General features: G+C 41.9%; 1 protein-coding gene and 1 long non-coding RNA gene across 3 annotated transcripts in view; both read right to left on the reverse strand.

Annotated features, from left to right (window-relative positions):
- The window catches only part of SMYD3 (SET and MYND domain containing 3), a 749,543-nt gene extending 741,568 nt beyond the window's left edge, over positions 1-7,975 (reverse strand). For both annotated transcript variants that reach the window (XM_005893388.2, XM_005893387.2), the window contains exon 1: positions 7,744-7,975. In XM_005893388.2, the coding sequence (XP_005893450.1) occupies positions 7,744-7,907 (164 nt within the window). In that variant the 5' untranslated portion in view covers positions 7,908-7,975. The remainder of the gene's footprint in view (positions 1-7,743) is intronic.
- LOC138991283 (uncharacterized) lies at positions 2,365-7,732 on the reverse strand. Its single transcript, XR_011467309.1, has 2 exons — positions 6,270-7,732; positions 2,365-5,147 (listed from the first exon to the last, which is right to left on the reverse strand). It is a non-coding gene; the product is annotated as an uncharacterized lncRNA (long non-coding RNA).
- Positions 7,976-23,866: the final 15,891 nt, after the last annotated feature.

The raw sequence follows: 23,866 nt of genomic DNA on the forward strand, positions 1-23,866 counted from the left end.
ACATCACAAAAGTGATGCTGTGTCCTGTTCAGGGCATATCAAGAAGCACATGAGGTCAATTTGTGCTGTTACTGGTGATACTAACTTTGATCACCTGTTTAAATAATGCCTGCCAAGTTTTCCCATTGTAAAGTTACTGTGTTTTTCCCTTGTACTTAATTTTAAAAAAAAAGTTCTTTTGGGTTTTTCCATAAGCAGCTACAGGAAAACCTGAACAGCTTGCTGGCTAACAGAGGAAACAAGTTCTAGAAGAAAACACGTGTGAATTGCTCTATCACAAGAAACGTTAAAAGACAAGTGACAGCCAGAAAGAAAATATTTGCAATATTTATCAAACATAAATCTAATAACTCTAATAGACAAAAAAATGTTTTAAACTTGGAGGAAAGAAAAAAACAAAAGTCTTACAGAAAAATGGGCTAAAGATACATACTGATAATTCACAAAGAGATATCAACATGCCCTTTAAGCATATGAAAAGATGTTTAACTTTACTGATAATTGTTTTTCAGGAAAATGGCTCTTTAACATACATAAATTTAACAGTACAGGGTATATTGAATTGCAAAATGCAATCATAGTAAGTATATGCAAAATCAGTTACATTTTGTTGACATACAGTAACTTTTTGATAGTGCAATTTAAATGCAAATTAAAACTATACTAAGATACCACTTCTCACCCATCAGACTGGTAAAAATTCAGAACTCTGACTACATAGTAAGTCTGCGAAACTGAGGGAAACAAGCACTCATACACTGCTAGAGGAAATGTAAAATGGTACCACCCTCACCCTCATAGGTACTCACACTACGACCTAGCCATCCCACTCCTAGGACTCCACCCCCAGTATACACCTGAAACAATACGAAAATACTTATGTGCAAGGTTGTTCATGACAGCACTATTCACCACTGCAAAATACTGAAAAGTACCTAAATGTCCAAGCATAGGAAAACTAGGAACTATGGTACATTCATAAAATGGAGTATTATGGAGCAATAAAAAAGAGTAAGAAAGATCTCTGTAAACATGGAGTGATTTCCGGTAGATTTTTTAAGTGAAGAAAGCAACTGCAAAAGAGCAAATACACCATGCGATCTTGTGTATATGAATGGAAAATAAGACACACACACATATATGTGTTTCTCTTCACCAGAGACAGAGAGATACACTAGAAAACAATGAGGTTGGTTACCTGCAAGGGGTGGGAGTGAGGAACAAGATGAATATGGGAGGGGTGACATTTCTCTTTTCCATAATTTGAGTTTTGGAAGCATATGAATGTTCATATATTCAAAATACAAAATTAAATCAAAAGGATAAGGGAGAAAAACTAAAACTGAAAGCAAAGTAAAACAAATGAATTCAACTGGATTTCTAATGGATACAAATAAATATACTGAAAGTGGGGGGAAGAAAGAATGTAAAACGAATACAGTATTTAATGATATATTCTCAGCCTCTGGCAGAGTAGAAGGAAAGGGGAAATTGCAAACAAATTCCATACTGGTCCTTTTGGTAACAATGTGGGCAAAGCAATTCTGAAACAACTTTAGATGATATACAGAATTGAGCAAATGAGTAAATATGCTGAGGCTTTCAAGGCTCAGAGTTCTCACTGAGGAAGAAAGGATTATGGAATGAAGAAAAGTAAAAAGAACCCTGAAGAGACAAATCTGAATTGAAAGTACTGATGTGAACTCATGACTTCTAAAATACATATTATATATGTATGTGTGTGTGTACCCAGTCATGTCCGATTCTTTTCGACCCCATGGACTGCAGCCTGCCAGGCTCCTCTGTCCATGGAGTGGGCTGCCATTTCCTACTCCAGAGGATCTTCCCAACCCAGGTATTGAACGCACGTCTCCCACATTGGCAGGTGGATTCTTCGCCACCAGCACCTGAGAAGCCCATGTATGTGTACATATATGCATATTTGCACAAACCTGCATACTCCCTAAACCCTATCTTCTGCACAAGTCAAAGAGCAAAGACATTCTTCAGCTACAAGAATTCAAAAGTAGAAACCAGAGCTGATTGAAATTTTCTTTTTCGGCCATCATGTCTTCACAAACAGTATTTTTGTTTACATATGTGTATACATACATATTTTTTTATAAAAAAAAGGGACTTTAATCGCCTAGGTCATGTCTGACACTTTTGTGACCCCATGGACTGTAGCCCACCAGGCTCCTCTGTTCAAGGAATTTTCCAGGCAAGAATACTCGAGTGGGTTGCCATTTCTTTCTCCTTCAAATGCAACTCAAAAAAAAAAAAAGCAGACATAAACTGGCAAGCATTTCAAAATCATCTTCATCCCAAGCAATACCACCCTTTTACAATTCCAAATGAAACAAAGATTTTCTCAAAGTTTATTCAAATCTCTAATTACAAAAATGATACAAGCTTTGAAAAATACAAAATATATAAAGGACCAAGGGATAGCTTCCCCCACCTCCAAGTCTCATTCTCCAAAAGTAATCGTAACAGAATGCTGGGATGTTTTTCCAGAACTTTTCTATACACAAGCACATATACAAAAAGATTTTCAAATACATACATTGTTCTACAACTTTATTTACCCAGTTAATGTGTTATTGACATCCATCCACATCTGTAGAAACAGATCCACTTCAGTCTTAACAGCCATGTGCTATTCTACAATATGGCTGCAGCATAATTTAACCAGTCTCTATTAATGGGCATTAAAATTCTCTCTCCCTTTCTTTTCATCACCAAATTGCTATGCTAAGTATCCCTGTGCAACCAATGTTATTTTTGTCAGAATCCCATAAAATAGAGTCAAAAAAACCACAGTGCTCAATTTTGCTACGTACTACCAAACTGCCCTCCAAAGGAGCATACCAATTCAGTTTACAAAGGTATAAAAGCTCTCTAGTCCCTATCTGTGCTTATAAGGAACATAATGCACACTTTTTTAGAGTCACTATGAGAATTAAGTGAGGTAGCACATAAGGTAGAGTGCTTAAAATCAGGCCTGTCACTGCTTAGTGTGTGCTAAGTCACTTCAGTCATGTCCAACTCTTTGCGACCCTAAGGACAGTAGCCCTCCAGGGTCCTCTGTCCATGGGATTTCTCAGGCAAGAATACTGGAGTGGGTTGCCATTTCCTTCTCCAGGGGATCTTCCCAACCCAGGAATCGAACCCACATCTCTTATGTCTCCTGCACTGGTAGGCGGGTTCTTTACCACCAGCGCCCACTGGGAAGCCCCTGCCATTCATTGCTTAGTAAATTATAGTAAATATTACCTATTGAATAATAATTTTCAATCACCATATATTGTGGTAACAAGTAAGTAGAAAATGGCTCTTACTTTCCTTTGAAAATCAAGGTTAATCACCATCCAAATCCCTTGACTCTTAACCAGAACCAGCCAGAGTGAGAAGTGAGTCATCTTAACAGACAGGCACTAACTCTGTACTTTAGTTCCTGATCCCAATATATCCTGGCAGATTATGCGAAAACCAAAGCCAAATATTATTCGTGGTTCACAAAAAACATTAAAGAAACCCCAGACTTTCCAAATGTTACAAGACATGTACGGTGTTTTACAACAGAGGCTCTCAAACGATGGTCCAGGGACTCAGAAGCCCTTTCAGGAGGCCCACAGAGTCAAAACTATTTTGATAATAAGACATTTTTTGTCTGTTTTCTTCTCTTCCTCTCATAGTATACAGTGGAGTCTTCTAGAGGCTAAATGACGTGTGATTTTACAATACACTAAATGCAGGAGCAGTGATGAGAATGTGGGTCTTCTACTAAGCCAGACATTAAAGAGATATTCAAAAATGTAAATCAAGTTTTCTCAGTAAGTTTTCTTTTGCTTTGAAAATATAGTCCACTTCATTAAAATCCTTGTCAAAATGTAATTATTTATTATGTCTAAATCCTGCCATCCCTTGGTATCTGCTATGGACTGGTTTCAGGACCCCGCCAATACTAAAATCCAAAGATACTCAAGTCCCTTATGTAAAATGGCATCTTATTTGCACAGAACCTATACACATCCTTTCATATACTTTAAATCATCTCCAGAATCTAATACAATGTAAATGTATGTTAGGCAAGAATACTGGAGTGGGTTGCCAATCCCTTCTCCAGAGGTTCCCGACCCAGAGATAGAACCCAGATGTCCTGCATTGCAAGTGTATTCTTTACCATTTGAGCCACCAAGGAACCCCCGTAAATGTATGGAAATAGTTGTAAATAAAAGTTAAATGGTCTGTAAATAGTTGCCTTCACACTGAAAATTCAAGTTTTGCTTTTTGGAACTTTCTAGAATCTTTCTGTCCCCTGAAGATTTTTGATCCATGGATGGCCAACTGTACACAATTTCAAAACTGATCAATTTAGTTTTTTAAGCAGCAAAATCAACAAATATAATCACATTATTTATGTGGTTATGGTTTCCTTTACACCTCTTCAGAGTCCTAAGTACATTTTTTTAAAAACCCTTTTAGGAAATCTTTATAATTTTTAAGAGAGTAAAGGAGTCCTGAGACTGAAGTTTAAGAACCACGCCTATGAAATCAGGTGCTTCAAATGACAGCATAAATCAAGAGCAGTCAACCCACGGGTATCAACTAGCTCATTGCTACACTTCTCTCTCTGTGAAGGTCAGAGGCAACCTTGAGAGGAATACCATGCCTTCACAGAAGATTTCATACGGTCTCAAGAGATGCAGTACAAGTAGAAAAGGCAAATCCAAGTGCAGGGAAAAACATGAGTGTTCCAATGAGAACAAACCAGTGATCCCTTCATGACAAAAGGGTCTAAAATAAAAACCCAACCCAGCTGGCCAGCTGGCTGTCCCCAGACGTGTGCTGCCGTGTGGGGAACTCAGGATCCCTTACAAACTGTAACAGTAGAAGCCACGATGGCCAAGGTGAGAGGAAGTCTGCACTGTTGAGGTCCAGGCACCAGCCTCCATCCCTGTCTCCAATGGTCGCTCTGTTCTTGAGCCCTTGAACAAGCACCAGGCTCTCTGAAGAAGGAGAACTTACTGCTATCCACAAAGCAGGTCATGCTGTCTGATTAAGAACGTCCTCTGCTGTGGCATTCACATGGACCAAATGTTTTCAGGCTCAGGGCTCTGACATACGGCCCTTCCCCAAACCTCCTTGCAGAAGAAAAGGAAGAAGCAAAAGAAACAGGAATTATAACTCCCACTTAAAAAAGGAAAAATGGAAGTCATATCCAACGAGACCTTTCCCAACCCACCTCATTATCGATCCTTCCACTTTATTTATTCCAAGTCCTTGACCCACCAGTAAACCCATTAGCCCTTGCCCAGGAATCTGCAAATCCTGATTTCAAGGCATCTCTCAAGGTTTTATGACCCTTGAGAGGTCAACACTGCAGCAGTTCACTTGCAGCTGGTACTGGTATATTTCAGAAAACCAGCTGTAAACCCAGAGAATGCCTTTTATACACTATTTGAACACTGCCTGGGTTCAATCCCTGGTCCAGAAATTGAGATCCTGCAAGCTTTGCAGCACAGCACATCCCCTCCCACACCCCAAAAATAAAAACTAACATCACAAAGAAGCATGGTTGAGACAGCAACTTTCCAGCAATAACCACTTCCCCAAGCAGTTGAGCCCCTTGTCAGGGTGCTGATAATACACACTGCAGAACCCAGAGTTACCAGGCAGCATCAGAGGCCACGGACTCCCAGAGTCCCAACTCCAACTACTTCTACAGTGCAATTTTAACCATGGAACTCCCCTGGCTCCCACCCATTTTCAGCCCTGGGTTTCCTCCAGACTTTAAAAGAATGCTGAGAACTCCCCAATACAATTTCATGAAATACCTTTTTTTTTCTTTTAATTTAAATCATTACACTTTTTGTTAATAAGAAAAAATAAGCGATTTCATAATGGAATTGTATGGTAAATCAAGAAACACCCCACATACGAAGGGCTGGGTTTGTGTAGTTTATTTTGGAAAACGTACGATTTCATCTGTCTTATGACTCAGGTTTAGCTCTGATAATTTAATGAATAATCGGACATACTGTATTTATTACAAAACTTTTCTAGTCCAACTATGAAATAACTTGGCAGTCTGGTTTTATCTGCAAGATGCTCCACATCTTCCCCAATTAATGCTGCAGGGTTTAAGAAAATGAAAGTTCTCTGTTTTAGACTGCATTCAAACTCTAGATACAGCCCCCACAGGACTGAACAGGAGGAAAAGCCCAGTTTTCTAACTTGCTTGAATGAGAATTAAAGATCTATACCTTTCAATGCTGAAGCCTTCAGCATTTCATTACTTGAAAGGAATGAACTGTTTTCAACCACACATTCTACAGAAATGTCAAGGTGTTCTCAACGAATTGCTGTTGTTGTTACTGTGATCATTACTTTAGGAAGCAACAAATAAAATACACTTAAGTAACTTCAAAATATGAAATTAAATAAATTCCTCAATTATGAACCAAATAAAGACATAACAGTATTAATGGTCAAGCTATTGACTTAAGCTTTGCACTTAACCCCCTCACCTCCACAATCCCAATCCCAGCTTAATGGATCTGGAAAAGAAGTCCTGGGAAAAAAATTATCCTGCCCATCTCAAACAGAGCTTTTCTCCTTGACCTATAATAGCTCAATAACAATTGTTTCTTGAATACAATTCCTATGACTGTGCATACATATTAACACATTTCCATAAACTGCTGTCACATAGCACTTTACATTGGTCCAATGTGTCCAGGCTTATAAAACATTTTCACATAAATTCTTGCCTCTAGATAGATGGTTAAGAACTAGAGCTGCCTGCACAGTTATTATATGCAAAGCACTATGGAACCTCAATAACCTATGCTCCTACTGTACAGTACTTAGCGTGTGCTAAGTCGCTCCACTCGTGTCCGACACTGTGCGACCCTACGGACTGGAATCTCCAGATCCATGGAATTCTCCAGGCAAGAATACTGAAATGGGTTGCCATGCCCTCCTCCAGGGGATCTTCCCGACCCAGGGATCGAACCCAGGTCTCCTATGTCTCTACTGGCAGGCGGGTTCTTTACCACTACCGCCCCCTGGAAAGCATCTCAATTTCAGCCCTTCTGATACACTGTAATCAATCATCTCACTCACTCATCTGCTCCTTAAGGATTCTTAAGGATGTCCCGTTCATCTTCTTCTTATCTACAGGCCCAACAGAATCTGGACCACAGGAAGTGCTCCGTAAACACCAAGAGTCTTCCGCCTCCTGCAAGCTCAGTACTTGCCTGGCTAGGCCTCCGCTGTGATCCAGATTTACACCATCCCTGCTCCCACTCATCCCTACCTCCACCAACTGTGATTTTCGCAACTGCACCAATGAAGCTTATACCCCAGGACGCAGACTTTTTTGCTCCCCAGCAAAACTACCCACGACTCAACGCTTCCTCGTAAGTCTGCCCACCGGCTCTCCCCAACCCATCCTGCAGCGGGTCCAGCTCTGCCCTGCACAGCTGCAGGCGATGAGCCTGGGGTCCCTTCACCCACCCGCCGCGGCAGTTCAGGCGACGGCCAGGCGGAGCCTGTCTGCCGCGAGGTGCCCTAAGGGAGCCGCGCGTCTAAGGGAAGTGCGGGGCTGGGCATCTGGGCACACCGCGGAGATCTACTGCAGCCACGGCACGGCAGAGTCCGGGGAGAGCTGTCCCGCTACGTCCCCGGCATCCCGGACCCCGCACTGTTCTGGACTCGGGCGAGGGCGATACGTACCCGAGAAGGCAGCGGTCGCAGACGACACCACGACTCCCCTTGCTCACCGTGTACGCCAAAGGATCTGAGCGGAAAAGCAGTTCTCCCGGCCGCAGCGGTGCCAACGCGCGCAGCCCGTTTCCCTTGTCGGTGGTGCTGAACTTTTCCACCTTCGAGGGCTCCATCCTTGCCGAGATCGGACACCTCTGCGTCTGCCGGGACTAGCAGCTAGGGTCTCGCGGGCCACCGGAGCCGCGCGCCTGCGCTCTGCGCTCACGTACGCCCGAGGGGCGGGGCGGGCGCGTGCGGCCTCTGAGCATGCCCAGATGGGGTCCCTTCAAGGCTGGCTGCGCCGGCCGGGGAGAAGCGGGTTTGGGCTGTCATTTGTGCTCTCTTGACCTTTCTTTCCTAAGGCGGCGCTGCATGGAGAGGCGGTTTTTCCCCCCGCTAACATTTTATTATGATCATTTTTCAATGCAGACAGAAACTTGAAAGCACAGTGCGGTGAGCACTTGTATACCCTCCACCTAGATCACACAGTTCTTAGCATTTTGCAGTTTCTGCTCATTTTCTCCCGCTATGTATGTATGTTTATAATAGTGATTCAGACACTTCAAAGTAAGTTGTTGTGTTGAACCATTTGACAATGGCAGACATCATAACGTTTCACAACTCTTTACATCATGACGTGTCATAAGTACTGTAACATGCATTTCCGCAGAATAACAGTATTCTGTAAAACAACATCATCACATCTAAGAAAATTATTCTGATTGAGAGAGTAGCACTGCCATATATAAAATAGATAACTAATGGGAAGCTGTTATATTGCACACGGAGCTCAGTTCTCTCCTCTGTGATGACCTAGAAGTGTCGGATAGGGATTGGGGGTGGGAGGGAGGCTCAAAAGGGAAGGTATATATGTATAAATATAGCTAATTCTTGCTCTTTGTTGGATTCACGTTGTGTTGTTTCAGCAGAAACTAACACAACCTTGTAAAGCAATTATATTTCAAATTTAAATAAATTAAAAAACTGAAGCCAAGAGGTTGTCTGTCCATTCTCCTTTGGAAGATAATAGGTAATGATCATCATAATAAGTAATGATACCTATTGTATGACCTTGCCTGGTCTATTCAACTTCTGAGCCTCAGTTTCTGCATCAAAAAATGGGGAAAATAATACTGCCTCCCACACAGTGCTGTTGTGTAGATTTAGTTAGAACAAGTAAAATAGCAGTGTTGGCACATAGTATTTAATATATATGTCAATTACAACTATGATCATTATTATTTGTGCTTATTTTCAATCATTTTAAAATTATATAAAAATAAAGATATTCCAAATTTTAAAAATTTATTCTGGGAATTCCCTGGTGATCCAGTAGTTAAGACTCTGTACTTTCACTGCCGAGGGTGTGGGTTCAATCCCTGGTCCAGGAACTAAGAACCCGAAAGACATGCGACCAAAAAAAAAAATCATTCTATAATAGCAAGCAAAAAACATTCACTCTAAGAATGGCTTTGCTAACTTTTTCTTCATAAAACAGGATTGCATTTTCTTTTTCATGACAGTGACTCTTTTAAGATTCTAAGCTAGGATTCTTGTTAAAATGTTCCACATTCTGTATTTGCCTGTTATTTTCTCCTAGTGTCATTTCCCTTGTTCCGCAGTACCCTGCATGCCCTATAAAATTCAGGCTAGATCTAGATGTTAGAAAATGGAGGTTTGACTTAAGTGTTTTTTAGTAAAAATTCACACTACAAATTATAGATTGTTCACTTCATATTGCATCAGATCATATCAGAGCATGCATAATATCAGGTTGTTTGCTACTAATAAAATTAAGTTTGATCAGCTGGTAAAAGTGGGGGCTACTGAAACTCTTCCTTGTAAATGTACATTTTACTTTTGCTGTTAGTAATTTTTGAGGTAATATTCTCGTACCCTAAGAATAGCTTGACTTTCACAACCTTGAGAGGCAAACTTCTGGCACTCCCTGAAGTCGCCCAGCAGTGGCTGTGCTGGAGTGGAAAGAGCTGTGGGTCAGGATTTCAAAACATGACTTTGAGTCCCAGGTCTGCTGTGTGAGCTCTGGCGACTTTTCCAAGCCTGTTTAGTAACATTATAATGAAGATTATAATACTTTACAAAGTGATGAGAAGAAATCCTATGAAAGTATTTTTTTAAATCTTTAATTCACCTTACAAATGCAGGGAGTCATTATTCTAAGGTAAAGCTTTTACATCTGTAAGTTTAGGTTAATGCCTGAGCATTCAACAACACTGCTGGTATAATCATCTCATACCAGTATTTAGCATTAAGCACGATACATAGAAGCAACTCACAAACCTCTTACTGAACTAAATAACATGTCACAAGGAGTTCCAGAGAACCAGGGGCTAATTGTACCATAGAATAGTCCCTGTCACTAAAGCATGTGGTAGACTGCAGTCCACGGGGTCGCTAAGACTCAGACACGACTGAGCGACTTTGCTTTCACTTTTCTCTTTCATGCATTGGAGAGGGAAATGGCAATCCACTCCAGTGTTCTTGCCTGGTGAATCCCGGGGATGGTAGCCTGGTGGGCTTCTGTCTGTGGGCTTCCGTCTATGGGATCGCAGAGTCGGACACGACTGAAGCGACTTAGCAGCAGCAGCAGCAAAGCATGTGGAGTTCTCAAGGGAAACATGATGCTGGGCTCCATGCTCAGAGATGAGATGACTTATTCCTTCCTTTCTGGGATGTGGTTCCAGCTACCCAGACATGACACTTTTTCCTCTAATATATGACTTGTTCCCCTTCCCTCTGATGCAGAAAGTCAGCTGCCCCACATCTTAGAGGAATATCCTGTTCCTGCAGTCTCACTTTTTCCTAGTGTGTGCATATATATACTGCTGCTGCTAAGTCACTTCATTCGTGTCCGACTCTGTGTGACTCCATAAACAGCAGCCCACCAGGCTCCCCCGTCCCTGGGATTCTCCAGGCAAGAACACTGAAGTGGGTTGCCATTTCCTTCTCCAATGCATGAAAGGGAAAAGTGAAAGTGAAGTCGCTCAGTCATGTCTGACTCTTAGCGACCCCATGGACTGCAGCCTACCAGGCTCCTTCATCCATGGGATTTTCCAGGCAAGAGTACTGGAGTGGGGTGCCATTGCCTTCTTCAGTGTGCATATATAAGTTTCTCATTTCCCACTGGTTGGGACTTGGCTGGTGGTGAGCCATCACCTCCCATGAAGAAAAAAGCAATATCCCAGACAATGATACAATAAGAAAGGAAGATCCCTACAGTTCCAACTGTTCACCTAACTGGACATTTCCATGGAAGAGACAGCTTGGTTAAATAACTCTTATTTTGGTCTGTGTTAAAGAGAGAAAACCAATGTCACTACATCCCAGCCTCTTTAATATCTAAAGTGCAATACCTGGGCTCTGCCCATCTGGCTTTCCCACGCAGAGTTATGGAGGCACTTTTTGCTAATACCTACCTTTATTTTTCTTCATTCCCTGCTCATGTTCATTGTTCAGGAACAACAGGAGCCAGGGCAGGCAAGAAATGCCTGGAACAAGTATCAGATACTTTCACGAGAGCCAAGAGAAGTTAGGAACTCTCATCAAGCTGCTTATACCACAAGAGGTCATCTATGCTTCCAGAAAAGCTCAGTGTCCAAGAGGCTATGCACAAGAGATCTCTGTTTGGGCCCATACATGGCAACACGGAGTCAAAACTTTTATCTCAGAAGCAGATGCTGGGCATTAAAAAGATAGCTACAAAGCAAAAAACATGGACACAGTTTCAGGGATGCAAACTTCTATCTTCCTGCGATCTTAAATAATGCATTGCTCATAATCAGCATGCAGAGATTTGACAGATGATTGAATGGCAGGGTCTCGGTCCCTATTCTTGTGGGTTGTTTCATGAAACTGGTGTGATGCTGTGTGCCTGTGAGCAGTACACTGGCAAGAGAAGGCATGGGCTCCTCAATTGAAGGTTTAAGGCTCAGAAAGAATGTAGGATTTAAGTTTTGGGGGTTCTTTATTGTTTGGGGGTATTTTTCGCTGCACTGGGTCTTTATTGCAGCACAGGGGGCTCTTTGTTGGGACCACTTGGGCTTTTACAGTTGTGGCGCAAAAGATTAGTTGCTCTGTGGCATGTGGGATCTTAGCTCCCCAGCCAAGGATTGAACCCACATGCCCTGCATTGCCACGTGGATTCTTAATCACTGGACTACCAGGGAAGTCCAGGAATTTCAGTTTTTGAGATGTTATGTGAAGCCAAGATAACTCAATGTTGAGCCCCAGAATGTAAAGTTAGAATGAGTTAAATAATCCCTGATTTGAGTTTAGAGTACTGAGCCTAGTGTTGAGGATCTTTGGCACCCAACTGTGAACAAAAAGAGGGCTTCAAGAATTGGGAAGTAGCCTAACCCCTGCAAAGCATTTTTCTTACCAAGTAGGTCACCCACTGTCCCATGCTTGGCCAGTAGACAGAGACTAAGGAAACTTCATACTCAGAGTTCTTCACTTAAAAAGCCCCTTTCCAGGCTCTTAGTCTTCCTCAATGAACAAAGGAAGGAAGCAGGAGTCTCAGGCACATAGAAGCCATGGAGTACTGGGCGTCATCCTCTTATTTCCTGGTGGCAGTCTTGAGAATGTCAGCAGTCCCTCCACAGCCACATCTTCGATCCCAAGGAGAAAAGGCTAAATGAGTCACTGCTGGGGACCACTATGATCCAGACTTCACTCACCAATCCAAGACCAACCTGGCAGAGACAGGGTTGAGGGAATGGGGAGGACCAAGTACTTCATGGAACTGGACCTGGGGCAGTGTGGAGGGAGATCAAAGGGCTGGAGCCCCAAGGGGCTTGCCTTCAGGTGAGAAGCCCAGCCAGTACAAAATAATGCAGAGGAAGTTAGAGACATGGAATCACCAATTAGTTAAGAAGAAAATTCAAACTACTGCTAATAAAAAAAAAAAAAATTTTAGGCAACCATGTTAGAGGGAAGACTGAATTATCTTTTCACCCTCGCTATAGAAACTGATAATGTTATATTATGATATTATAATATAAACTTGCTCTCTGGGCTCAGAACTAGTTTGGGGTAACATGGCTAACACCCAGTTGTGGATGTGTCTGGTGATGGAAATAAAGTTTGATGCTGTAAGGAACAATATTGCATAGGAATCTGGAATGTTAGGTCCATGAATCAAACAGGAGGTCAAACAGGAGATGGCAAGAGTAAACACCAACATTTCAGGAATCAGCAAACTAAAATGGACTGGAATGGGTGAATTTAATTCAGATGACCATTATATCTACTACAGTGGGCAAGAATCCCTTAGAAGAAATGGAGTAGCCCCTCATAGTAAACAAAAGAGTCCAAAATGCAGTACTTAGGTGCAATCTCAAAAATGACAGAATGATCTCTGTTCATTTCCAAGGCAAACCACAGAGTATCACAGTAATCCCAGTCTATGCCCCAACCACTAATGCCAAAGAAGCTGAAGTTGAATGCTTCTATGAGGACCTATAATACCACCTAGAACTAACACCAAAAAAAGATGTCCTTTTCATCACAGGGGACTGGAATGCAAAAGTAGGAAGTCAAGAGATACTTGGAGTAACAGGCAAGTTTGGCCTTGGAGTACAAAATGAAATAGAGCAAAGGCTAATAGAGTTTTTCTCAAGAGAACACACTGGTCATAGCAAACATCCTCTTCCAACAAAACAAGAGACAACTCTACACATGAACATCACCAGATGGTCAATACCGAAATTGGATTGATTATATTCTTTGCAGCCAAAGATAGAGAAGCTCTACACAATCAGCAAAAACAATACCAGGAGCTGACTGTGGCTTAGACCATGAACTCCTAAATGCCAAATTCAGACTGAAATTGAAGAAAGTAGGAAAACCACTAGATAACTCAGTTATGACCTAAATCAAATGCCTTATGATTGTACAGTGCGAGTGACAAACAGATTCAAGGGATTAGATCTGAGAGTGCCTGAAGAACTATGGACAGAGGTTCATGACGTTGTACAGGAGGCAGTGATCAAGACCATCCCCAAGAAAAAGAAAGGCAAAATGGCAAAATGGTTGAATGAGGAGGGCTTAAATAGCTGAGAAAAGAAGAGAAGCGAAAGACAAAGGAGAAACGGTATGGACCTAATGGAAGCAGAAGATATTAAGAAGAGGTAGCAAGAATACAGAGAAGAACTATACAAAAGAGATATTAATGACCCAGATAACCACAATGGTGTAATCACTCACCTAGAGCCAGATATCCTGGAATGCAAAGTCAAGTGGGCCTTAGAAAGCATCAGTACAAACAAAGCTAGTGAAGGGGATGGAATTCCAGTTAAGCTACTCCAAGTTCTAAAAGGCGCGGTTAAAGTGCTGCGCTAAATATGCCAGCAAATGTGGAAAACTCAGCAGTGGCCACAGGACTGGAAAAGGTCAGTTTTCATTCCAATCCCAAAGAAAGACAATACAAAGAATGTTCTGACTACCACACAATTGCACTCATCTTACATGCTAGCGAAGTAATGCTCAAAATTCTCCAAGCAAGGCTACATACAACAGTACGTGGACTGAGAACTTCCAGAGGTTCAAGCTGGATTTAGAAAAGGGAGAGGAACCAAAGATCAAATTGCCAATATCCGCTGGATGATCAAAAAAGCAAGAGAGTTCCAGAAAAACATCTACTTCTGCTTTATTGACTACCCCAAAGCCTTTGACTGTGTGGATCACAACAAACTGTGGAAAATTCTTCAAGAAAAGGGAACACCAGACTACCGTACCCACCTACTCAGAAATCTGTATGCAGGTCAAGAAGCAACAGTTAGAACTGGACATGGAACAACAGACTGGTTCCAAATTGGGAAAGGAGTACGTCAAAGCTGTATATTGTCACCCTGCTTATTTAACTTATATGCAGACTACATCGTGCGAAATGCTGGGCTGGATGAAGCACAAGCTGGAATAAAGATTGCTGGGAGAAATATCAATAACCTCAGATACACAGATGACACCACCCTTACGGCAGAAAGCGAAGAAGAAACTAAAGGGCCTCTTAATGAAAGCGCAAGAGGAGAGTGAACAAGCTGGCTTAAAATTCAACATTCAGAAACGAAGATCATAGCATCTGGTCCCATCACTTCATGGCAAATAGATGGGGAAACAGTGGAAACAATGACAGACTTTATCTGGGGGTGGGGCTCCAAAATCACTGCAGATGATCACTACAGCCATGAAATTAAAAGATGCTTGCTCCTTGGAAGAAAAGCTATGACAAACCTAGACAGCATATTAAAAAGCAGAGACATTACTTTGCCAACAAAGGTCCATCTAGTCAAAGCTATGGTTTCTCCAGTAGTCAGGTATGGATGTGAGAGTTGGACTATAAAGAAAGCTGAGCACCAAAGAACTGATGCTTTTGAATTGTGGTGTTGGAGAAGACTCTTGAGAGTCTCTTGAACTGCAAGGAGATCAAACTAGTCAATCCTAAAGGAAATCAGTCCTGAATACTCATTGCAATCACCGATGCTGAAGCTGAAGCTCCAATACTTTGGCCACCTGATGCAAAGAACTGACTTATTAGAAAAGACCCTGATGCTAGGAAAGATTGAAGGTGGGAGGAGAAGGGCATGACAGAGGATGAGATGGTTGGATGGCATCACCAACTTGATGGACATGAGTTTGAGCAAGCTCTGGGAGTTGATGATAGACAGGGAGGCCTGGCGTGCTGCAGTCCATACGGTCACAAAGAGTCGGACACAACTGAGTGACCAAACTGAACTTTTGCTGGATTTTTTGATATTTGTGGTATTTAACAGGTTTTAAAAATTTATATTTGTTATATTTTTTCTTATTCCAAATATGACCTCTTGTACTTATATTTGTATTCATTGTTTTGAATCCTTTTTGTTAAAAAAAGATCCCTCTACTCAAAAGAACTGAAAGCAGGGACTCCAAGAGAATTCATAGCTTCACTCTTGATAATAGTCAAAAGGTATTATAGAAACAACCTAAGTGTCCATGTCCAGATGACTGGATAAACAAAATGTAGTCTATACATACAATGGAATATTATTCAACCTTTAAAAGTAATGAAATTTGAACATGTTACAGTGTGAATGAAACTTGAAAACATTATACTAAGTGAAACAAGCCAGACACAAAATAACAAATACTATATGAGCCCACTGATGTGAGGTCCATGGAATAGATAAAATCAGAGACAAAGAGTAGGGGCCAGGGGAGAGAGGGGAAATGGAAAATTCATTTAATGGATATAGAGTTTCTATTTGGGATGATGAAAAAGTTCAGAAAATATATAATGGTGATGGTATCACAACAATGTGAATACACTTAGTGCCACAGAATTGAAGCTTAAAATGGTTAAAATGGCATATGTGTGTGTGTGTGTATTTTTTCTTACTACTGTATCTATTCCATAGTTTTAAAAAGATGGCTCCCTAAAGTTGTTTAAACTTTAGGCCGACAAACTTGGATCTGTTCCTACCAATGGAATATACAATTCCATAATAATACAAATATCACGTTCTAAAATGAGAATCACGTAGTCGGTAACAGAAAGATTAAGGGTTTTTTTCCCCCCTCCTCTTAATAAAAAAGATTTAAAGCAGAAAGTGAAGAGGAACTAAAAAGCCTCTTGATGAAGGTGAAGGTGGAGAGTGAAAAAGTTGGCTTAAAGCTCAACATTCAGAAAACAAAGATCATGGCATCTGGTCCCATCACTTCATGGAAAATAGATGGGGAAACAGTGGAAACAGTGTCAGACTTTATTTTTCTCAGCTCCAAGATGACTGCAGATGGTGACTGCAGCCATGAAATTAAAAGACACTTACTCCTTGGAAGGAAAGTTATGACCAACCTAGATAGCATATTCAAAAGCAGAGACATTACTTTGCCAACAAAGGTTTGTCCAGTCAAGGCTATGGTTTTTCCAGTGGTCATGTATGGATGTGAGAGTTGGACTGTGAAGAAGGCTGAGCACCGAAGAATTGATGCTTTTGAACTGTGGTGTTGGAGAAGACTCTTGAGAGTCCTTTGGACTGCAAGGAGATCCAACCAGTACATCATAAAGGAGATCAGCCCTGGGGTTTCTTTGGAAGGAATGATGCTAAAGCTGAAACTCCAGTACTTTGGCCACCTCATGCGAAGAGTTGACTCATTGGAAAAGACTCTGATGCTGGGAGGGATTGGGGTCAGGAGGAGAAGGGGACGACAGAGGATGAGCTGGCTAGATAGCATCAGCGACTCGATGGGCGTGAGTTTGAGTGAACTCCGGGAGAATACGGTGATGGACAGGGAGGCCTGGGGTGCTGCAATTCATGGGGTCGCAAAGAGTCGGACACTGAGCGACTGATCTGATCTGATCAAAGTATTAGGAAATGGGAAGTTCTGCTCTTCAGAATTCCCAAATAATAAATCACAAGCATCAGATTCCATCCAGATTTCCTATTCAAAGACCACTCAGAAACTGTAAAGGTGGCTGATCATACTATAAAGTTCCCTAGAAGGGATCACATTATGGTTTAGATGTATTAGAAAAAAAAGCTCAGAATCCCTAAGCTCTCAATCTTGTCCTGCACTCAAGAAATTCTTGTGGGAGTTTCTCTTGTATGAAAACAGTAAAAGAAAAGGTTTATTTTAAAGAGAACTGAAGGATGTTATGAGAGGCTCAAGATATATAGTAAAGGTTTCTATACCATAAATTATAAGGAAATCCTGGGTGAGATATTTCACATGACCTTCTTTCTCAAAGTTTTGGAGATTTGATATTTCCAATAAAGAGCCTTACTAATATGCTTTACAATTAACTTTTACCAGGAGTCAAAGTTGAATTTTAAAAATACACCTTATTCATTCCATTACTTTCATATCCTCACTTTAAATGATCAAATAAAAATAAAAAAGAGCATAGAATATTTTGTTTCAATTCCCCATAAACCCTATCAAAAAGTTTAACACACTATTTTTATTAGCAAGAGGTAAGTTAAGTAGTAGCTATAAATCTTTACTACAGATTACCCAGCAATTTTCATAATAAACCGAAGGAACGTTTAACCAAGAATTACTGAATTATTTTAAAAGTCTATAATTAATACATATCTCATCAGGTAACTAGAATTCCTCATCCAAGCCTATATAATGGTGCAAATAATATATTCCAGGTCATGGAATTAAAAATCCCTTCCTCTTTCACTGATCCAAAGGCACATACTTGTGGCTTGGAAGTCACCAACCACAGTCATCACTTTCCGTCAGTTCAGTCGCTCAGTCGTGTCCAACTCTTTGCAACCCCATGGAGTGCAGCACGCCAGGCTTCGCTGTCCATCACCAACTCCCGAAACTTGCTCAGACTCACATCCAAGTCAGTGATGCTATCCAACCATCTCATCCTCTGTCATGCCCTTCTCCTCCTGCCCTCAATCTTTCAGCATCACGGTCTTTTCCAATGAGTCAGTTCACATCAGGTGGCCAAAGTATTGGATCTTCAGCTTCAGCATCAGTGCTTCCAGTGAATATTCAGGACTGATTTCCTTTAGGATTGATTGGTTTGATCTCCTTGCAGTCCAAGGGATTCTCAAGAGTCTTCTCCAACACCACAGTTCAAAAGCATAAAGTCTTCGGTGCTAGACGCATGCTAATTTGTAGTAAATTCAGAAGACTCTGTATTAATATAGGAATGGGATTCTATTGATGAGTGCTATTAAGAGAGTATTTATATTAGAACTCTGGATTAAAAGTAATAGAATTCCATCCCAAACTAGTTTAAACAAAATAGGAAATGGATTGGCTACAGGCATTTCCTTGGCTTTGAACATGTATGTGGCTTCAGGTGGGCTTACCTGGTGGCTCAGTCAGTAAAGAATTGGCCTACAATACAGGAGACCACCTGCAATGCAGAAGATTGGAGTTTGATTTCTGGGTCGGAAAGATCCCCTGAAGAAGGAAATGGCAACTCACTCCAGTATTCTTGCCTAGGAAATCCCAAGAGGAACCTGGCAGGCTACAGTCCATGGGGCTGCAAGAGTTGGACATGACTTGGCAGCTAAACCACTACCATCATGACTTCGGGTATAGCTGGGGCCAAGGGTTCAAATATCAGAATGACATCTCCCTATTTCCATGGTTTCTCATGTTGACTTCATTTTTTAGAAGATTCTCCTTCTGTGGTGGGTAAAAAAGATATTTTCCTCCCTATAGGACATAAACTTTTGAAAACACATTGTCAGATAATTATATTCAGTTCAATTCAGTTCAGTCGCTCAGTTGTGTCCGACTCTTTGCAACTCCATGAACTGCAGCAAGCCAGGCCTCCCTGTCCATCACCAACTCCTGGAATTTACCCAAACTCATGTCCATTGAGTCAGTGATGCCATCCAGTTGTCTCATCCTCTGTTGTCCCCTTCTCCTCCTGCCCTCAATCTTTCCCAGCATCAGGGTCTTTTCAAATGAGTCAGCTCTTCGCATCAGGTGGCCAGAGGATTGGAGTTTCAGCTTCAACATCAGTCCTTCCAATGAACACCCAGGACAGATCTCCTTTAGGATGGACTGGTTGGATCTCCTTGCACATAGTTAAATCCTTCTATCATGGACACACAAACCAAGACCCAGATAAGTAACTTGCTAAACGCTATTCTACACTTCAGTGATGAGAGAACAAATGGAAATATTCCACAATAACAAAGAACTTTTTTAAAAAATCCTGCTAATATAGAGCAAGCCTATTTTGGTCCCAACCACCTTCTGCATTTATGCTGACTGCGTCCTTATATCAGAGAAGGCAATGGCACCCCACTCCAGTACTTTTGCCTGGAAAATCCCATGGATGGAGGAGCCTGGTAGGCGGCAGTCCATGGGGTCACTAGAGTCGGACACGACTGAGCGACTTCACTTTCACTTTTCACTTTCATGTATCGGAGAAGGAAATGGCATCCCACTCCAGTGTTCTTGCCTGGAGAATCCCAGGGACGGGGGAGCCTGGTGGGCTGCCGTCTATGGGGTCGCACAGAGTTGGACACGACTGAAGCAACTTTGCAGCAGCAGCAGCAGCATCCTTATATACTCTACAGAGAAAAATATCTATTTTCTTAATGGAAATTTATCAATATTCTAAAATAAACACACAAGGAGATTCATAAATACCACTGAAAAAGGATCTCCTGTTGTAAGCTCTTAGCTCTCCTAGAAATCTTTAGCCACCATGATCTTCAGTTCAGTTCAGTTGCTCAGTTGTGTCCGACTCTTTGCGACCCCATGAATTGCAGCACCCCAGGCCTCCCTGTCCATCACCAACTCCTGGAGTTCACTCAAACTCATGTCCATCGAGTCGGTGATGCCATCCAGCCATCTCATCCTCTGTTGTCCCCTTCTCCTCCTTCCTACAATCCCTCCCAGCATCAGTCTTTTCCAATCAGTCAACTCTTCACATGAGGTGGCCAAAGTACTAGAGTTTCAGCTTTAGCATCATTCCTTCCAAAGAACACCCAGGACTGATCTCCTTTATGATGTACTGGTTGGATCTCCTTGCAGTCCAAAGGACTCTCAAGAGTCTTCTCCAACACCACAGTTCAAAAGCATCAATTCTTCTTTGCTCAGCTTTCTTCACAGTCCAACTCTCACACCCATACATGACTACTGGAAAAACCATAGCCTTGACTAGATGGACCTTTGTTGGCAAAGTAATGTCTCTGCTTTTGAATATGCTATCTAGGTTAGTCATAACTATCTCCAAGGAGTAAGTGTCTTTTAACTTCATGGCTGCAGTCACCATCTTCAGTGATTTTGGAGCCCAGAAAAATAAAGTCTGACACTGTTTCCACTGTTTCCCCATCTATTTCCCATGAAGTGATGGGACCGGATGCCATGATCTTCGTTTTCTGAATGTTGAGCTTTAAGCCAACTTTTTCACTCTCCTCTTTCACTTTCATCAAGAGGCTTTTTAGTTCCTCTTCACTTTCTGCCATAAGGGTAGTGTCATCTGCATATCTGAGGTTATTGATATTTCTCCCAGCAATCTTGATTCCAGCTTGTGCTTCTTCCAGCCCAGCGTTTCTCATGATGTACTCTGCATATAAGTTAAATAAGCAGGGTGACAATATACAGCCTTGACGAATTCCTTTTCCTATTTGGTACCAGTCTGTTGTTCCATGTGCAGTTCTAACTGTTGCTTCCTGACCTGCATATAGGTTTCTCAAGGGGAAGGTCAGGTGGTCTGGTATTCCCATTTCTTTCAGAATTTTCCACAGTTTATTGTGATCCACACAAAGGCTTTGGCATAGTCAATAAAGCAGAAATGGATTTTTTCTGGAACTCTCTTACTTTTTCCATGATCCAGCAGATGTTGGCAATTTGACCTCTGGTTCCTCTACCATGACCTTACCTAGAGCTAATAGTATGGGCAGCTGTTTTCCTTTTCTAGTGAAACCTTTTCTTCAGAGACACCAGGCCATGTTCCCAATATTCCATTTGAACATTGTACTAAACTCACCAGGTTTGGGGTATTCAAATGAACCAAATGACCCTTCATTATCCTCGGCCGCCAGCAAAAATAAAAGGCCTTTTGGCAAAATACCTTTCAAAGTGCTTAACCCCAAAGTACATAGTACTGGGACCTTTGCATCATTAGGCATTACTCCATCTCTGGCACCTTCTTATCAGAATTTAAATGACTTGAATTTCTAACACATGCTTCAATTATTCCAACCATTCTTCTTCCTATTACTTTCACATTTCTTGACTCTTCAGCAAGTTTGGGTCCATAGAGAGGCAGATGCTAAGAAAAGATTAGCCATGTAAAACCTTTTTAAGAGAAGGGAGCAGAAGGCAGGAAGGGCTTCAGACTGTGACTGCAGGGTGATCTATGGGAAGAGAGAGGAAAGGCAGGAAGATTGGATAGGAAGTCCCCAAACACAGCAAAATTCAAAGCAAGTTTTAGTCAGTTCAATAGGGAGCTCTTAAGTCAAAACTGCCCTCTGAAAATGTTTTTGTCTTCTAAATATTTTTATTTGGCTGCGCCAGGTGTGAGCTGTTGTATGAATGACCTTTAGCTGCCGCATGCAAGCTCCTAGTTGGGGCACGCGGTATCTAGTTCCCTGACCAGGAATCGATCCCAAGTCCCCAGATCGGGAGCACAGAGTCTCTGTTACTGGACCACCAGGAAAACCCCCAAACTGCCTTTGGAGTTCTGTGTGTCATCAGATGGGGACTTCCTCAGTACTTCCACCATGCTTAGTCTGGGAGCAGCCTGTTAAGTGTGGCCTCTGGCATATAGTGGTAGACTGAAGGAGTAAGAAGCTGGGGACACCAGTCAAACTGCTCCCCACAGAGATGTGGTCCCCCCGTCACTGTCTTTAGGCTGCATCCATCCCATCTGAAAGACAGTGAATATCAGACTAATTTCTCACTAACAGAAATCATTCACACACACAGATCTAATAGCTAATGTCCTCAAACACAAATTTCACTTTCTATTAATCTAATTGTCCTTTTCCTCCGTTGCTCTAGTCCTACCATGACACAGTAGTATAGGATAAAATGATACAACTGTAAATTTTGTTTCTATTCTTAGTTAGACCCTCTTTATTAGTCTTTCCTTAACTCCCCAATTGCCCACAGCACTCGACAAATCTTTGTCATTCTCAAATCCTCTTCCATTCCGCCAGAAGTGACACCGCCTGGTACTTCTCAAGAGCATACACCAGTTCTGGTTTATTGGCAAGTTGTGTCTGACTCTTGAGACCCCATGGGCTGTAGCCCGCCAGGCTCCTCTGTCCATGGGATTCTCCAGGCAAAAATATTGGAGTCGGTAGCCATTTCCTTCTCCAGGGGATCTTCCTAACCCAGGAATTGAACCCAGGTCTCCTGCATTGCCGGCAGATTTGTTACCAACTTAGCTACGAGGGAAACAAAATACAGGGAAAGGGTAACAAGAATGGTGATTTGTTTTTTGTAATACTAATAGCTAACATTAATTGAGTGCCTATTATTTGTTAGACACCATCCTAGGCAGTTTGTGCAAGTAAACTTATAAATCCTTTCTGCCCATCAGGAAAGAGACACCACGTAGAGATTAAGGAGCTATGCGGCTAAGGTCTCCGGTCAGGAGCAGACATTCTGGCTCAGAGAATGTGTAAGAGAGAAAGAGACGGAGAGAGAAATTCAGTGTAAAGACTGAAAGCTCAGGGTTCTAAGTAATGAACAAGGAACCATCACTGGCATAACCCAGCCTCAGATCTGGGAGTCCTTCTTTTTTCATTGGCAGGTCCTGTTAGCTTCATGGCCATTATTTCAGGCTGATCCTTCCTGTCCCCAGGTTCTCCCAGTTAAAAGGCATTAATTCATCTTTTGCTCCCTGCATACATCTGTATCAGCACCCATACCCAGCTCTTTTTACCTTGTTTCCACAAAATGTGCTTTTCTGGTCTTTTGACATCATACCGTTTCTTAAAAACATCAGCTAATCCTTCTGAGCTTTATTTAACATGTCTTTCTCAGCTGACTTCATTCTTGTAACCTAGTAACATGTTTAAAGGCTTCCCAGGTGGCACTAGCGATATAGAATCTGCCTGCCAATGCAGGAGACGTGGGTTTGATCCTTAGGTGAGGAAGACCCCCTGGAGGAGGTCTTCGAACCCACTCCAGTATTCTTGCCTGGAGAATCCTGTGGACAAAGGAGCCTGGCGAGCGGGCTACAGGACATGGGATCGCAAAGAATCTGACAGGACTGAATACTTTTTAAAAGATGATGCTGTTACAGTGCTGCACTCAGTATGTCAGCAAATTCAGAAAACTCAGCAGTGGCCAAAGGGCTAGAAAATTCCAACCCCAAAGAAGGGTAATGCCAAAGAATGTTCTAACTACCATACAATTGTGCTCATTTCACATGCTAGCAGGTAATGCTCAAATCCATTCAAGCTAGCCTTCAGCAGTGTGTGAACCAAGGACTTCCAGAGGTACAAGCTGGATTTAGAAAAGGCAGAGGAATCAGAGATCAAATTGCCAACATTCACTGGATCATAGAAAAAGCAAGGGAGTTCCAGAAAAATATCTACTTCTGCTTCATTGACTACACCAAAGCCTTTGACTGTGTGGATCACAACGAACT

This window comes from Bos mutus, chromosome 16, assembly GCF_027580195.1.
Source record: "Bos mutus isolate GX-2022 chromosome 16, NWIPB_WYAK_1.1, whole genome shotgun sequence".
In the NCBI taxonomy this organism is placed as follows: Eukaryota; Metazoa; Chordata; class Mammalia; order Artiodactyla; family Bovidae; genus Bos; species Bos mutus.